The sequence below is a fragment of the Symphalangus syndactylus genome, chromosome 7 (assembly GCF_028878055.3).
Source record: "Symphalangus syndactylus isolate Jambi chromosome 7, NHGRI_mSymSyn1-v2.1_pri, whole genome shotgun sequence".
NCBI classification, from domain to species: domain Eukaryota; kingdom Metazoa; phylum Chordata; class Mammalia; order Primates; family Hylobatidae; genus Symphalangus; species Symphalangus syndactylus.
Genome location: NC_072429.2, coordinates 70,409,439 through 70,426,769, shown reverse-complemented (window position 1 = coordinate 70,426,769; position 17,331 = coordinate 70,409,439). Strand labels below are relative to the sequence as shown.

General features: G+C 42.0%; 1 protein-coding gene across 6 annotated transcripts in view; it reads left to right on the top strand.

Annotated features, from left to right (window-relative positions):
- The first annotated feature begins 241 nt into the window (after nt 1-241).
- Nucleotides 242-17,331, top strand: part of SPIDR (scaffold protein involved in DNA repair) — a 522,838-nt gene continuing 505,748 nt past the window's right edge. For 2 of the 6 annotated variants that reach the window (XM_063643327.1, XM_055286480.2), the window contains exon 1: nt 242-357. In XM_063643327.1, the coding sequence (XP_063499397.1) occupies nt 325-357 (33 nt within the window). In that variant the 5' untranslated portion in view covers nt 242-324. The remainder of the gene's footprint in view (nt 358-17,331) is intronic. The other 4 variants (XM_063643326.1, XR_010121893.1, XM_055286481.2 and 1 more) reach the window with 4 other exon arrangements.

Here is a 17,331-nt window from a genome sequence, read left to right as displayed (position 1 = left end):
CCCCCGAACTCCCCAGGAGCTCGCGGGCGAGCAACGCCACAGCCCAGAGCGCTCGCCGCAGACCACCCCAGCCCCGGGGGAGGAAGCTCTACCCTCCGCGGCGCACTCCTTCCGGCTTCCGGGCCCAACTAGGCCATCCGGCAGGCCCCGGAGCGCGGGGGCCCGGAGAAGCCCTGCCCCCCGCCGAAGCCCCGCCCTGCGCCCGAGCGCCCGCCAATGGCAGGGCGCGGTGCGGCGCGCCGAGGTGGGACGGCGGCGCGCTGAGGAGGCGGTGCGCTGAGGCGGCGGTGCGCTGAGGCGGTGCGCTCAGGCGGCGCTCCGGAGATGCCTGGAGGCAGCCGCTCTCGAGGCTCCAAGGTAGGCTCTGGGGCGGGAGTGGGCGCTGCGGCGTTTCCCGCGTTGCGGGGAAGCGGCGGGCCGGCGCGGGGCCGGCCCTGGGCTGTGGGGTGAGAGAGGGTGGGCTCTGGGGGTGGAGGGCTAGGTGGGGGCGGGTCCCGTCTGCGCGCGCGGAGCAAGCCCGCGCAGCGGGGTGCCGCCCCCAGGTCCGGCTCCGGTCCAGGCGTGCGGGCCGGGCCCTCAACGGCGGTACGGAAGGCGAGGGGTGGGGCCGCCGAGGGATGCAGCGGGCGGGAGCATATGTCCGCCTCGGGGGTACTTGGCGGTACTTTTGTCTCTTTTTGATTCTGGTGTAATGTACTAAATAGCAGGGACTCCTGGCTTGGCTTTGCCCGTCTCCGCGGATAATTCACTGTCAACTCTGTCTCTCTTCCTGCTGCACTCGGAGGGGACTGTGCGGCTGACTGCCCAGTCCGTGGGCACCGCGCTGCCTCGGGTTCCAGAACGGGAGCGGGTGCCTAGGAATCGTTGCTTGAATGGTGTTTAATTGCACCTGTATCCGCGAGTGCATCCTTTTTTGTTCTGCTAATTGTGCTTGTCCTGGCATGTGTCCTTTATCGTTTTAAAGTTCCTTCTAACTTGCTTTCAAATACGTTTGTCTCATAGTAAAACAGTTTTTAAAAAGCAAACACAGGACCTCCTTTCTTGACTCTTCCCTTTACTTGAAAACTTCCTGGAAAAAGTAGCCCACATATACTGGTTCAACTTCTTTACCACTACCATGCTTTCTCGCTTCTCAAATACCATTGATTATCAGCCCAGACTATCAATTTTGTGACTGGCTTTAGGGAATAAAGAAATTCATTTCAGGCACCTCTGTTGATTATAAGATACAGTCTGATTTCTGAAGTATTAATGTGTGGAAAAAATCAAGGAAATATATAAATTTGCTAAATCCAGTGTAAGTTGTTTACTTGGTCATTGGAGCATTTGACACATTCACCACCTGGTTTTATTTCTTTTGGGACATCCCTGATTGTCTTCCTGTCTTGCAACAGCTCATTTTCTTCTCTTTACTGTGTTCGTGCCATGTTCTAATTTTTGACCTTTTGCTTTTTCTCATTTTCCTCATTTGCTTTGGACAATGTCATACATTGAAGTTAACTGTATAGATGACTTTCAGATCTATATTAGATCTTTCCCTAGAGCTCAAACTTGGTGCATCACATAATCATCATCTCACCCTTAGTCCTCCAGGCCCTAACAGTTTCTCTTGACAGAAATCTTAGTATTTTTGAATTGACGTTCACTTCTGGTCTCTTCATTTTGTCATTTTTCAAGACTTTTTTTTTTATTCAATTTTTTTTAGTAGTCATACAGTTGTCTATTGTGTAATACGTTGCTGAAAACTGAAGTAGTTCATAACAAATGTTTATTATAGAGTTTCTGAGAGTCAGGAATCTGAGAACGGCTCAACTAAGTGGTTGTAGTTCAGGCTCTCCCATAAGGCTGCAGTCAAATAAAGGGTCGTTGGAGCTGAAGAATTCAGTTCCAAGCTCACTCACATGGTTGTTTCTTGACAGCTGCATAGGGCAGCTCACAACAGGGTCCTGGCTTTCCCAAGAGCAAGAGAGAGAGCAACAAGATATCGGTCCCTGTGTCTTTTATAGCCTAAACTCAGAAGTGACATCGCATCTCCTGTGTATTCATTACATGGACCAACCCGGTACAATGTATGAGGAGACTATAGAGGATCCCCAGGAGGTGGGGATCACAGGGCCCACGTTGGAGGCTGGCTTCCACAGTATTTCCCAGGAATTTATTTTTTGTTTCTGTCTCCCTCGGTCAGTCTCAAAGTACTTAATGGTTGGAGTGTTGATGTGTAGTTCCGGCTAGCATGCTCCCATTCCATCTTCAGAGGTGACTTTCCCTTAGGCACTACTTTGATGATATTGTTAGTCCTCTACCTAAATCTCATTTTACTTCTTACTGGCTACATCATAATTTATTTCAGACTTACCCTGTGTTTAGTGCTTTATATGTATTAACTAATTTAATTATTTTAACAGTCCTGTGAGGTAGATACCATTAGTCTCATTTTATGGATGAGGAAACTGAGGCTCAGCAGAGAGGCTAAGTAATTTGCCTAAGGTCACACAGCAGTTAAGGGAAGAAGCTGGGATTTATATCCAGGTAGTCTGCCCCAGACCTTGCTTTTGTTCAGGCTCTCAGCCTGTTATTCACAGCCTTCATAGTATCTGTGTCTTATTCCTTAACTTTACAGCTTTGTTCATTATTTATCTTATAGGTAAACTAGACTACCGCTGTCACTGTACTTTCTTGCCCCTTGGTGGTAATTGCATATGTTCTTGGTTTGGAATAATGCCAGTTCTCCCATTTCTGCTGATTGAAACCTTTTTTTTTTATTTATTTTTTTTTGAGACGCAGTCTCGCTCTGTCGCCCAGGCTGGAGTGCAGTGGTGCGATCTCGGTACAGGCGCCCACCACCACACCCGGCTAATTTTTTTTAATTTTTATTAAAGACAGGGTTTCACCGTGTTAGCCAGTATGGTCTCGATCTCCTGACGTCGTGATCTGCCCGCCTCGGCCTCCCAAAGTGCTGGGATTACAGGCGTGAGCCACCGTGCCCGGCCATGAAATCTTAATCATCCATTGAGGCCTACTCCAAATCCCACCTTCTCCCAAATTATCCCAGCTATAAATGAACTTTATTCTGTATGTTCTTGGTTTGGAATAATGCCAGTTCTCCCATTTCTGCTGATTGGAATCTTAGTCATCCATTGAGGCCCACCCCAAATTTCACCTCCCAAATTATCCCAGCTGTAAATGAACTTTCTTCTGTAGTCTGTGGAATTTTATGTAAATAACTCTTACTATTCCATGTCTTACATTAGATTTATTTGTGTCTATACCTTTATTCCCTTATAGTCTAGACATTTAAGATTAGGGACTATTTCTTCAGCCCATATTCCCCAGAGTACCTGTCATATCCCTTGTATGTACTAGATATCTGATGAATTAATGAAAGGGCAACTAGTTTAGATTTGCAAGTATTCCAGGTGTGAAGAAACAGGAGGAAATACCCTAGTCCAAAGACTTGGATATCAGCCTCAGCAATACAGCTGAATGATTTTGCAATTTTGGACAAGCCACACAGATATATCAGGACTCTTAAGATGAAAGGTGATGTGGTTATGGACTAAAGTAGTGGAATTAGGAATAGAATAGAAAGGACTGAGTTGATAGACTACAAATGGAAGGTGAGATTTAGGCAACTGCATTTGAAAGAGGAAGAGGAGGAAACCCGTGGTGATTCAGAAAGTTGAACCTGTGAGAAGTGGGAAAGTTGTTTGCCTCTTAACTGATGTTAGGATATATAGATATGTATCCTATGTATCACATATATAGATACGTGGTATTTAAGACCCAGGGAGATTAGGGCAGTCAGTTGCTCAAAGGCTGGGGTATCTTAGTTCTTTCCTCACTCCCCTCTCCTCCATGGGTTTCTCCTGCCCTCACTATCCCTTAACATGCTGTGATTCTTCCCTTTATGCCTTGTGTTCTCCCTTTCCTTATGAAGTAGCCAAGGACGACCACATATACTCCTGTTCTTGGGCGGCAGCTTGCCTTTTGAGATTTTCTTTTTTTTTTTTTTTTGAGATGGAGTCTTGCTCAGCCACCCAGGCTGGAGTGCAGTGGCCTGATCTCGGCTCACTGCAACCACTGTCTCCTGGGTTCAAGCTCTCTGAATAGGGCAATATACCTAACATTGAGCTGTTGTTTCTTTATAAAATGGGGTTAATACCTGTATTGCTGGGTTGATGTGAGGATTAAATGATGAGAATGCATGCGATGATATACTGAGCATGTAAGCACTCACTAAATGTTGGTGATAATGAAAGCAATTAATAATGAAACACCATGATAATTAAAGAAATCATATGAGGACAAAGATATTGTACATCCTCTACTGCTTTGTCTCTGGATTTCCCTGAAATTGCTGTCTTTCAGCTTGTTGAACAAGAAATAGGAAAAAGGCTCATTTTCAAGTTTCTCAATGATGGCAGGAAATTCTCATCGTTATCTTGGTAGGAGTACCTCATGGTTCCAGTTTAAGGCCTTGATAGTCTCATTGAATGATTTACTGGTGGCTCTACATCTCAGAATTAGACTACTTGGTATTGACATCTCAGTTGTCTTTTTTTTTTTTTTTTTTTTTGAGACAGTCTTACTCTGTCGCCCAGGCTGGGGTGCAGGGGCGCTATCAAGGCTCACTGCAGTCTTGAGCTCCTGGGCTCAAGCGATCCTCCCATTTCGGCCTCCCAAGTAGCTGGGACCACAGGCCATGCCACTGCGCCTGGCTAATATTTAAATTTGTTTTGTAGAGATAGAGTCTTGCTGTGTCGCCGAGGCTGGTTTTGAATTCCTGGCCTCAAACCATTCTTTCTCCTTGGCCTCCCAAAGTGCTGGGGTTACAGCGTGAACCACTGTGCCTGGCCTAGAGGTTGTCTTATTCCTCAAACCAAAGGGAAAGAGAGGAAAGAGAGCTTTTATTGAAAACTTTCTATACGTCAAGCACTTTGCATAGAGTACCTCACTTAAGGGAAAACGTGTTTTCTTTTTAGTCAAAATAATACATGTTCACAGATAAGGTAAAATAGTACAAAAAAGTTTATTGTAAAACCCAGCAGTCCCTTGCACATCTCGTTCTATTTATTTTTATTGAGATAATTGTAAATTCACAGACACTTGTAATATAGAGAATAATTGTTTTATAAACTAATTCTGGAGGTTGGGCCTTGCTACATCAAAGTGTTGACAGATTTCATGTCTGGTGAGGGCCTGCTTTCTGGTTCATAGACAGCCATATTCTTACCATGTCTTTATATGGTGGAAGAGGTAAAGGAGCTCTCCAAGGTCTCTTATAAGGGCATCAATCCCATAACTTCTAATCATCTGCCAAAGGTCCCACCTCCTAATACCATCAGGTGATCCGCCCGCCTCGGCCTCCCAAAGTGCTGGGATTACAGGTGTGAGCCACCATGCCCAGTCTGAGGTTTTTTTTTTTTTTTAATACAACATAAAACTCTCATGATTTATCCAAGTTGTTGTGCATATCAGTAGTTTCTTTGTCTTTTTTTTTTTTTTTGAGCTGGAGTCTCGCTGTCTTGCCCAGGCTGGAGTGCAATAGCGTGATCTCGGCTCACTGCAACTTCCCGCCTCCCCAGTTCAAACAATTCTGCCCCAGCCTCCCGAGTAGCTGGTACTACAGGCACCTGCTGCCATGCCCGGCTAATCTTTTGTATTTTAGTAGAGATAGGGTTTCACTGTGTTGCCCAGGCTGGTCTTGAACTCCTGAGCTCAGGCAATGCAATCCACCCGCCTCGGCCTCCCAAAGTGCTAGGATTACAGGCATGAGCCACCGTGCCCGGCCAGTAGTTTCTTTGTTTTAATTGCTGAGTAGTGTTCCATATAATGGATATACCAGAGTTTGGATTAACATTTATTATTGAAGGACCTCTAGGCTGTTTTCAGGTTTTGGTTATTACAAATAAAACTGCTATAAACATTTGTGTACAAGTTTTTGTGTGAACATCATTTCTCTGAGATAAATGCCTAAATATGTAATTGCCAGAACCTATGGTAATTTGATGTTTAACTCTATAAGAAACTGACAAACTTTTCCAAAGTGGTTTTATCTGTATAATTTTACAGTCCCATTGGCAATGTTGTTATTCAGTTTTATAGATAACAAAATCTATCCTTTTAAAGTGGAAAATCCAGTGGTTTCTAGTATATTCACAGAGTTGTACAAATGTTCCTAATTGTAGAATATTTTCATGACCCCAAAAAGAAACCAAGAAACCCCATAGCTATTACTAGTCACTCCCCATTCTCTCTTCCCTCATCCATTGGCAACCACTAAGCTACCTTCGGTGTGTATGGATTTGCCTATTCAAGACATTTCATATAAAGTGTGGTCATTTTGTGACTGGCTTCTTTCATTAAACATAATGTTTTCCAGGTTTATACATGTTGTTGCATGTATCAGTACTTCATTCCTATTTATTTTGAATAAATTTTTCATTGCATGGGCATACTGCATTTAAAAAATCCATTTATTAGTTGATAGACATTTGGATTATTTCCACCTTTGGGCTGTTAAGAATAATGTTGCTTTGAACTTTTTTTTTTTAATTGAGATGAGGTCTCATTATATTGCCCAGGCTGGTCTCAAACTCCTGGCTGGGCTCAAGAGATCCTCCCATCTCAGCTTTCCAAGATATTGGGATTACAGCCGTGAGCCACCGCGCCTGGCCTGCATTGAACATTTGTATATGCATTTTTATGTAGACCTAAGTTTTTCTTTCTCTTGCAGTGGAATTTTTGGGTCACCTAATAACTGTATGTTTACATTTTGGATAACTGTTAAAATTTTCCAAAGTGGTTGCACCTTTTGCAGTCTCACCAGCAAGGAATGAACATTCTAATTTTGCCACATTCTTGCTAACACTTGCCATTGCCTGTCTTTTACTTTTAGTCATCCTAATGATTATGAAGTGTTACCTCACTGTGATTTGGTTTGCAGTTCTCTAATGAGATTGAGCATCTTTTCATGTACATATTATTGGGCATTTCGGTATCTTCTTGAAGAAGTGTTTATTCAGCTTATTTGGCTGCGTTTTCATTGGGTTATTTGCTGTTTTATTGTGGAATCATGAGTTCTTTAAAATTCTGTATACTGTTCCCCTATAAGATGTATGATTTGCAGATATTTTCTCCCATTCTTTGGGTTTTCTTTTCATTTTCTTACTGAAGTACAAATGTTTTCAGTAATTTTGATGAGGTCTAATTTGTTTTTTCTTTTGTTGCTTGTGCTTTTTGGTGTCATGTCTAATAAATCATTGCCTAAACCAAGGTCATAAAGATTTATTCCTATGTTTTCTTCCAAGAGTTACAGTTTTAGCTCTTACATTTAGGTCTGTGATTCATTCGGAGTTAATTTTTCTACACACTGTGAGGTAGGGGTACGACTTCATTCTTTTCGATGTGGATACCCAGTTGTCTCAACACTATTTGTTGAAAAAATTGTTCTTTCTCCTTGAATTGTCTTGGCACTTTTTTGTTTTAATTGAAAATCAGTTGACCATAAAAGTAAAGGTTTGTTTCTGGCCTGTGAATTCTATTCCACTGATCTCCATGTCTGCCTTTATTCTAGTACCATACTGTTTTAATTACTGTAACTTGGCAGTGTTGAAATTAGAATTGTGAGTTTCTGACTTGTTTTCTGTTTTGAGATTTTTTTTTTAACTGTTTTGGGTTTGTTGCATTTCCATATGAATGATAGCAGCTTGTCAATTTCTGTAGAAAGCCATCTGGGATTTTGACTGTGTTGAATATATAGACAAATCGGAGAGTATTATCATCGTAACAATATTATTTCCCGTGAGCATGGGTTGTCTTTTCGTTTATTTAGATCTTCTTTAATTTCTATCTGTGTTTTACAGTTTTCAGTGGAAAAAGTCCTGCACTGCTTTGGTTAAATTTATTCGTAAGAGTTTTATTCTTTTTGATACTATTTTGAATGCAGTTCTACTGGCACATGCTACTGCACCTGGCTAATATTTTTTGTTAATTTTTTGGTAGAGATGGAGTCTCACTGTGTTGCCCAGGCTAGTCTCAAATTCCAGGGCTCAAGGGATGCTCCTGTTTTGGTCTCCCAAAGCTCTGGGATTATAGGCATGAGCCAACTGCACCCAGCTCAATTGATTTTTTTAAATATTGAGATTGTATCCTGCAACTTTGCTGAACTCATTTATTGGTTCTAATAATTGTTTGGGTTTTCTCAAGTGTGGATTCCTTAGGATTTCCTATGTACAAGGTCATGCAGCTAGGCATGGTGGCTCACACCAGTAATCCCAGCACTTTGGGAGGCTGAGGCGGGTGGATCACTTGAGCCTAGGAGTTCAAGACCAGCCTGGGCAACATGGTGAAACTGAGTCTCTACAAAAAACACAAAAATTAGCAGGATGTGGTGGCTCATACCTGTGGTCCCAGCTACTTGGGAGGCTGAGGCAAGAGGATTGCTTGAGCCGAGGAGGTAGAAGCTTCAGTGAGCCATGATTGTGCTACTGCACTCCATCCAGCCTGGGCAACAGAGTGAGACCCTCTCTTTTTTTTTTTTTTTTTTAGGAGATAGAAGCTTCAGTGATTGTGCTACTGCATTCCAGCCTGGGCAACAGAGTGAGACCATCTTTTTTTTACCCCCCCAAGACAGAATCTTGCTCTGTCACCCAGGCTGGAGTGCAGTGGCACCATCTCAGCTCACTGCATCCTCCGCCTCAGCCTCCTGAGTAGTTGGGATTAGAGGCGTGTGCCACCATGCCTGGCTAATTTTTGTATTTTTAGTAGGGACAGGCTTTCACCATGTTGGCCGGGCTGGTATCGAACTCCTGACCTCATGATCCACCCACCTTGGCCTCCCAAAGTTCTGGGGTTACAGGCATGAGCCACCGCACCTGGCCAACCATGTCTCTTGAAAAAAAAAAAAAAGAAAGAAAGAAAGAAAACAAAATACCATGCTGTCTGTCAGTAGAAATAATTTTACTACTTCCAATTTAGACATCTTTTATTTCTTCTCCTTGCCATGGCTAGAACCTCCAGTCAAATACTGAATGTAAGTGGGAACAGTTGACATCCTTTCTTGTTCCTTCTTTTAGGGATAAAGCATCCAGTATTTCACTATTCTGTATGATGTTAGCTGTGGGTTCTTTGTATATACATTTTTATCAGGTTGAGGAAATAACCTTCTATTGCTAGTTTGTTGAGTTTTTACTGTGGAATAGTTGTTGGCCTTTGTCCGTTGCTTTTCCTACATCTAATTGAGACAATACTGTGGTTTTTATCCTTTATTTTGTTAATACATGACATTGATTGAATTTTCAATATTACATCAACTTTGTATTCCTGGGAAAAATCTCTATTGGTTATGATGTATAACTCTGTATATGTTGCTGGATTCAGTTTGCTAGTATTTTGTTGAGGATTTTTGTATCTATATTCATAAACAGTTTTATTCTGTGCTTCCTTGTTATGTTTTGGTTTTATCAGGGTAATACTGGTTTCATGGTGTGAATTAGGAAGTATTCCCTCTTCTGTATTTTGGAAGAGTTTGTGAAGGATGGATACTGTTTCTTAAAATGTTTGGTATAAATCACCAATGTACTCTGAGCCTCAGGTTTTCTTTGTAGGAAGTTTTAAAGTTATGACTCAATCTCTATTTGTTATAGCTCTCTGATCAGTTTTTTATTTCTGAGTCGGTTTTGCTAGTTTGTCTTTCTTGGAATTTGTTCATTTTATTTTAGTTATTTAATTTGTTGGTATGTAGTTCACGTTATTTCCTTATAATGTTCTCTGTAATCTTTTGGGTTTCTGCAAAATTGGTAGTGCTTCCTTACTTTCTTCTATTCCAGAGTTTTGTAGTTTAAATCTTCTCTTCCCCACCCCCAAACCTCCTTGGTCAGCCTAGCTTGTCAATTTTGTTGATCTTTTCGAGGAACTAACTTTTTATATTCTTTGTTGTTTTTCTATTCTCTATGTCATTTATTTCTGCCAGATGGAAGTTTTATTGACTAAAGATTTTTCTTCTTTTTAAATGTACTCATTTACAGCTACAGATTTCTCAGTAAGTACTGCTTTAGCTGCATCTATAGGTTTTAGTGTATATTGTTTTCATTCCTTTTAAAATTATCTTCTAATTTTCTCATGATTTCTTTTTTTGATCTATTGGCTGTTTAGGAGTGCGTTTAATTTTTGCATACTTGTGAATTTTCATTTTATTTTTATTGTACGGTTTAAATTTCATTCTATTATTGTCTAAGAACAGTATTACTATGATTTCACTCCTTTTAAATTTATCGAAGCTTGAGTTATGGCCTAACGTGGTCTGCCGGAGAATGTTTCATGTTTACATTAGGATAATGTGTATTCTGCTGATCCTCGGGGTAGAGGGGTGTCTTCATGCAGCTGTTACGCTTATTGAGGATCCTTTGTATATGATGAGTTTTGTATATGATGTATATTTTCTTTTGCTACTTTCATAGTTTTTTCTCTTTTTCACCAGTTGACATGGTATGTTTAGGGTGGATCTCTTTAGATTTTATGCTATTTGGAGTTTTTAAGCTTCTTGGTTGTATAACATTTCATCAAATTGAGGAAGCATTTTGGGCTTTGTTTCTTCAAATATTCTTTCTACCTCTGTCTCTCCTTCCTTCTGTGACTCTTACTATGCATATATTTGTGTGTCTGATGGTGTCCCACAGGTCTATGAGGCTCTGTTCATTTTTCTTTACACTCTTTTTTTCCTGTTTCTCAGCTTGGATAATCTCATTTGTCTGATTTAAAGTTTGTGAATTCCTTCTTTTGCCAGGCCAAATCTGCTGTTGAGCTCCTCTGGTGAATTCTTCATTTCAGTTACTATAGTTTTCAACTCCTGAATTTCTGTTTGGTTCTGTCTTTTTATAATTTCTGTGTCTTTATTGATATTCTCTATTTGGTGAGGCATTTTTATAATTTTCTTCACTTTTTGGATATAGTTTCCTTTATTCCTTTGAATATGTTTATAGTAAGTGATTTAAAGTCATTGTCTAGTGAGTCCAACTTCTGGTTCCTCTCAGGGACATTTTCTCTTGACTACATTTTTTCCTTATCATGCTTTCCTGTTTCTTCATGTGTGTTATAATTATTATTATTATTATTTTTTGAGACAGAGTCTCGCCACGATGCCCAGGCTGGAGTGCAATGACATGATCTCAGCTCACTGCAACCTCCGCCTCCCGGGTTCAAGCGATTCTCTTGCCTCAGCCTCCTGCCTCAGCCTCCTGAGTAGCTGGGATTACAGGCATGTACTACCATGCTGGGCTAATTTTTGTATTTTTTTTTTTTCGAGACAGAGTCTCGCTCTGTTGCTCAGGCTGGAGTGCAATGGCACAATCTCGGTTCACTGCAACTCCTGCCTCCTGGGTTCAAGCGATTCTCAGCCTCTTGAGTAGCTGGGATTACAGGTGCGCACCACCACACCCGGCTAGTTTTTGTATTTTTAGTAGAGATGAGCTTTCACCATGTTGGCCAGGCTGGTCTTGAACTCCTGGCCTCGGGTGATACACCTGCCTTGGCCTCCCAAAGTGCTGGGATTATAGGCATGAGCCACATCGCCTGGCCTGTAATTTTTGCTTGAAAACTGGGCGTTTTAAATAGTATGATTTAAATTAATTCATATTAATTTCTGGATATTAAATTCTCCCATCCCCTCCCCAGGGCTTCTGTTTGTTGTTGGTGCTATAATTTTGTTTAATGATTTTCCTGGATGAATTTTGTAAAGTTTGTATTGCCTGTTGTGTGTAGCTAATGGAGACGTTATGTGGTTAGTTTAGTTGTCGGTGGACTATTGGATAGAGATTACCTTAAATGCTTTGAGACAGTAAGTCTGTCATCTTTTATGGAGGGCCTCTGTTAAGATGTATGCTTTGGCAGTTTGTAATGCCAGTTTAACCTTCATTTCCTCCTTGTGCAGAGCCTCGAGATGATCCAGAGTTCAGAGGTTAGGGCCCTTTCATTTTTTCCTGGGCATGTGCATAGTGATGCAGGGTTTTTTGCTCCTTAGTTCAGCTAAAATCCGGGTTCTTGTCTCATGATCAGGAAAAATTAGGCACACGGACACACTGAAAGGTGAGGAGAGCAGTATTTATGAAAAGAAAGCTGTCAGTGGAAGAAAGGGGGTCCTGCCAACAGGCTCCCACCTCACAGATTGAATACCAGGCCACCCCACGTGAGCTGAAGAGGCCAGCCTCCTCCCTGCCCCCACCCATTGCCCTAAGGCGTGAATTCCTGTTGGCTCCACCCCCATTCTCCCAGTTCACAGGCCGGGCTTTAGTCTGAGCCACTCCACGTTGATTTATTTCCCTTACTGTGCCTGTGTTAAGGGATGGAATTTTTCACCATGGGCATGTTTAGGCAAGCCCCCGTGCACAATGACATGGGTGGCATTTGGCTTACTCCTGTGTCTGTCATAATTAACATTGTTATGTTTTCCTAGCAAATTGATCCTCTTATCATTATGCATTTTCTCTCTTTGTAGTAATTACCTTTGCTCTGAAGTCTCCTTTATTAGATGTTAATACTCTTATTCCTGCTTTTTTGATCAATGTTTGCCTGGTATAATTTTTTCCATTCTTTTACATTCAGCCTCCCTATAATGTTGAATTTAAAGTTAGCTTCTTCCAAACAGCGTATGATTGGTTTATGATCTTGGCTCACTGCAACCTCTGCCTCCCAGGCTCAAACCATCCTCCCACTTCAGCCTCCCAAGTAGCTGGGACCACAGGTGTGCGCCACTATACCCAGATAATGTTTGTGTACTTTTGGTAGAGACGAGGTTTCACCGTGTTGCTGAGGCTGATCTCGAACTTGTGAGCTGAAGTGATTCGCCCACCTCAGCCTCCGAAAGTGCTGGGATTACAGGCATGAGCTACTGCGCCTGGCTTATTTAAGATAATTACTGATATTGTTAGTGCTCAAGTCTGCCATCTTATTTTTACCCCTTCTGAGCTCTTTCCTGTTTCTCTTTTTTTGCCTTCTTGGGGTTACTTAAACAAGTTTAGGGTTCCATCTTTTTTTTTTTTTTTTTTTGGACACAGAGTCTCGCACTGTCGCCCAGGCTGGAGTGCAGTGGCGCGACCTCGTCTCGATGCAAGCTCTGCCTCCTGGGTTCACGCCATTCTCCTGCCTCAGCCTCACAAGTAGCTGAGACTACAGGTGCCCACCACCACACCCGGCTAATTTTTTGTATTTTTAGTAGAGATGGGGTTTCACCGTGTTAGCCAGGATGGTCTCGATATCCTGACCTTGTGATCTGCCCGCCTCGGCCTCCCAAAGTGCTGGGATTACAGGTGTGAGCCACCGTGCCCGGCCCCCCCGTTTTTTTTTTTTTTGAGGTGCAGTCTCTCTCTCCCAGGCCGGAGTACAGTGGCACCATCTTAGCTCACTGCAACCTCTGCCTCCCGGGTTCAAGCAATTCTCCTGTCTCAGCCTCCCAAGTAGCTGGATTACAGGCGCCCGCCACCATGCCTGGCTAATTTTTGTATTTTTAGTAGAGATGGGGTTTCACCATGTGGGTCAGGCTGGTCTAAAACTCCTGAGCTCAAGTGATCCGCCCGCCTTGGCCTCCCAAAGTGCTGAGATTATAGGCGTGAGCCCCCATGCCTGTTTTAGTTTTCTTAATGGCTTCTTTAGGTATTATAATATACATATGTAACTTACCACAGTCTATATATGCAACACTTTACTACTTCAGATGAGTTGCAGAAACTTGACTTTTCACTTAGGTACCCATAAAAAGGAAAAACAAACTGTTTTCCCGTCTTCTCTCATACTTAACACAGTACACTTCTATGCCCAGATGTGTGGGGTGTTTTATCTTGACACCAAGCATCCAGCAGACACCAAGTGGGTATCCTATAATTTAATCCAATTTTGATGCTCTCTACCTGGAGATGGTGTGGGATCACACAGGTTGAGGGCTCAGTCCCACGAGACTGGCCCCACTTCAGAGGCCAATCGCAAGTAGTAGGTTGTCACTCATACTTCTTTTTTTTTTTTTTTTTTTTACTTTTTTTTTTTTTTAATTATACTTTAGGGTTTTAGGGTACATGTGCACAATGTGCAGGTTTGTTACATATGTATCCATGTGCCATGTTGATTTCCTGCACCCATTAACTCGTCATTTAGCATTAAGTGTATCTCCTAATGCTGTCCCTCCCCCCTCCCCCCACCCCACAACAGTCCCCGGAGTGTGATGTTCCCCTTCCTGTGTCCATGAGTTCTCATTGTTCAATTCCCACCTATGAGTGAGAACATGCGGTGTTTGGTTTTTTGTCCTTGCGATAGTTTACTGAGAATGATGGTTTCCAGTTTCATCCATGTCCCTACAAAGGACACGAACTCATCATTTTTTATGGCTGCATAGTATTCCATGGTGTATATGTGCCACATTTTCTTAATCCAGTCTATCGTTGTTGGACATTTGGGTTGGTTCCAACTCTTTGCTATTGTGAATAGTGTCGCAATAAACATACGTGTGCATGTGTCTTTATAGCAGCATAATTTATAGTCCTTTGGGTATATACCCAGTAATGGGATGGCTGGGTCAAATGGTATTTCTAGTTCGAGATCCCTGAGGAATCGCCACACTGACTTCCACAATGGTTGAACTAGTTTACAGTCCCACCAACAGTGTAAAAGTGTTCCTATTTCTCCACATCCTCTCCAGCACCTGTTGTTTCCTGATTTTTTAATGATGGCCATTCTAACGGGTGTGAGATGGTATCTCATTGTGGTTTTGATTTGCATTTCTCTGATGGCCAGTGATGATGAGCATTTCTTCATGTGTTTTTTGGCTGCATAAATGTCTTCTTTGGAGAAGTGTCTGTTCATGTCCTCTGCCCACTTTTTGATGGGGTTGTTTGTTTTTTTCTTGTAAATTTGTTTGAGTTCATTGTAGATTCTGGATATTAGCCCTTTGTCAGATGAGTAGGTTGCAAAAATTTTCTCCCATTGTGTAGGTTGCCTGTTCACTCAGATGATAGTTTCTTTTGCTGTGCAGAAGCTCGTTAGTTTAATGAGATCCCATTTGTCGATTTTGGCTTTTGTTGCCATTGCTCTTGGTGTTTTAGACATGAAGTCCTTGCCCACGCCTATGTCCTGAAGGGTATTGCCTAGGTTTTCTTGTAGGATTTTAATGGCTTTAGGTCTAACATATAAGTCTTTAATCCATCTTGAATTAATTTTTGTATAAGGTGTAAGGAAGGGATCCAGTTGCAGCTTTCTTTTTTTTTTTTTTTTTTGAGACGGAGTCTCGCTCTGTCGCCCAGGCTGGAGTGCAGTGGCGCAATCTCGGCTCACTGCAAGCTCCGCCTCCCGGGTTCACGCCATTCTCCTGCCTCAGGCTCTCCGAGTAGCTGGGACTACAGGCACCCGCCACCTCAGCCGGCTAGTTTTTTTGTATTTTTAGTAGAGACGGCGTTTCACCGTGGTCTCGATCTCCTGACCTTGTGATCCGCCTGCCTCGGCCTCCCAAAGTGCTGGGATTACAAGCGTGAGCCACCGCGCCCGGCCGCCAGTTGCAGCTTTCTACATATGGCTAGCCAGTTTTCCCAGCACCATTTATTAAATAGGGAATCCTTTCCCCATTTCTTGTTTTTGTCAGGTTTGTCAAAGATCAGATAGTTGTAGCTATGCGGCATCATTTCTGAGGGCTCTGTTCTGTTCCATTGATCTATGTCTCTGTTGTGGTACCAGTACCATGCTGTTTTGGTTACTGTAGCCTTGTAGTAGAGTTTAAAGTCAGATAGCGTGATGCCTCCAGCTTTGTTCTTTTGGCTTAGGATTGACTTGGCGATGCGGGCTCTTTTTTGGTTCCATATGAACTTTAAAGTAGTTTTTTCCAATTCTGTGAAGAAAGTCATTGGTAGCTTGATGGGGATGGCATTGAATCTATAAATTACCTTGGGCAGTATGGCCATTTTCACGATATTGATTCTTCCAACCCATGAGCATGGAATGTTCTTCCATTTGTTTGTATCCTCTTTTATTTCATTGAGCAGTGGTTTGTAGTTCTCCTTGAAGAGGTCTTTCACATCCCTTGTAAGTTGGATTCCTAGGTATTTTATTCTCTTTGAAGCAATTGTGAATGGGAGTTCACTCATGATTTGGCTCTCTGTTTGTCTGTTATTGGTGTACAAGAATGCTTGTGATTTTTGTACGTTAATTTTGTATCCTGAGACTTTGCTGAAGTTGCTAATCAGCTTAAGGAGATTTTGGGCTGAGACAATGGGGTTTTCTAGATATACAATCATGTCATCTGCAAACAGGGACAATTTGACTTCCTCTTTTCCTAATTGAATACCCTTTATTTCCTTCTCCTGCCTGATTGCTCTGGCCAGAACTTCCAGCACTATGTTGAATAGGAGCGGTGAGAGAGGGCATCCCTGTCTTGTGCCAGTTTTCAGAGGGAATGCTTCCAGTTTTTGCCCATTCAGTATGATATTGGCTGTGGGTTTGTCATAGATAGCTGTTATTATTTTGAGATATGTCCCATCAATACCTAATTTATTGAGAGTTTTTAGCATGAAGGGTTGTTGAATTTTGTCAAAGGCCTTTTCTGCATCTATTGAGATAATCATGTGGTTTTTGTCTTTGGTTCTGTTTATATGCTGGATTACATTTATTGATTTGCGTATGTTGAACCAGCCTTGCATCCCAGGGATGAAGCCCACTTGATCATGGTGGATAAGCTTTTTGATGTGCTGCTGGATTCGGTTTGCCAGTATTTTATTGAGGATTTTTGCATCAATGTTCATCAAGGATATTGGTCTGAAATTCTCTTTTTTGGTTATGTCTCTGCCAGGTTTTGGTATCAGGACGATGCTGGCTTCATAAAATGTGTTAGGGAGGATTCCCTCTTTTTCTATCGATTGTAATAGTTTCAGAAGGAATGGTACCAGTTCCTCCTTGTACCTCTGGTAGAATTCAGCTGTGAATCCATCAGGTCCTGGACTCTTTTTGGTTCGTAAGCTATTGATTATTGCCACAATTTCAGAACCTGTTATTGGTCTATTCAGAGATTCAACTTCTTCCTGGTTTAGTCTTGGGAGGGTGTATTTGTTGAGGAATTTATCCATTTCTTCTAGATTTTCTAGTTTATTTGCATAGAGGTGTTTGTAGTATTCTCTGATGTTAGATTGTATTTCTGTGGGATCGGTGGTGATATCCCCTTTTTCGTTTTTTATTGCATCTATTTGATTCTTCTCTGTTTTCTTCTTTATTAGTCTTGCTAGCGGTCCATCAATTTTGTTGATCTTTTCAAAAAACCAGCTCCTGGATTCATTAATTTTTTGAAGGGTTTTTTGTGTCTCTATT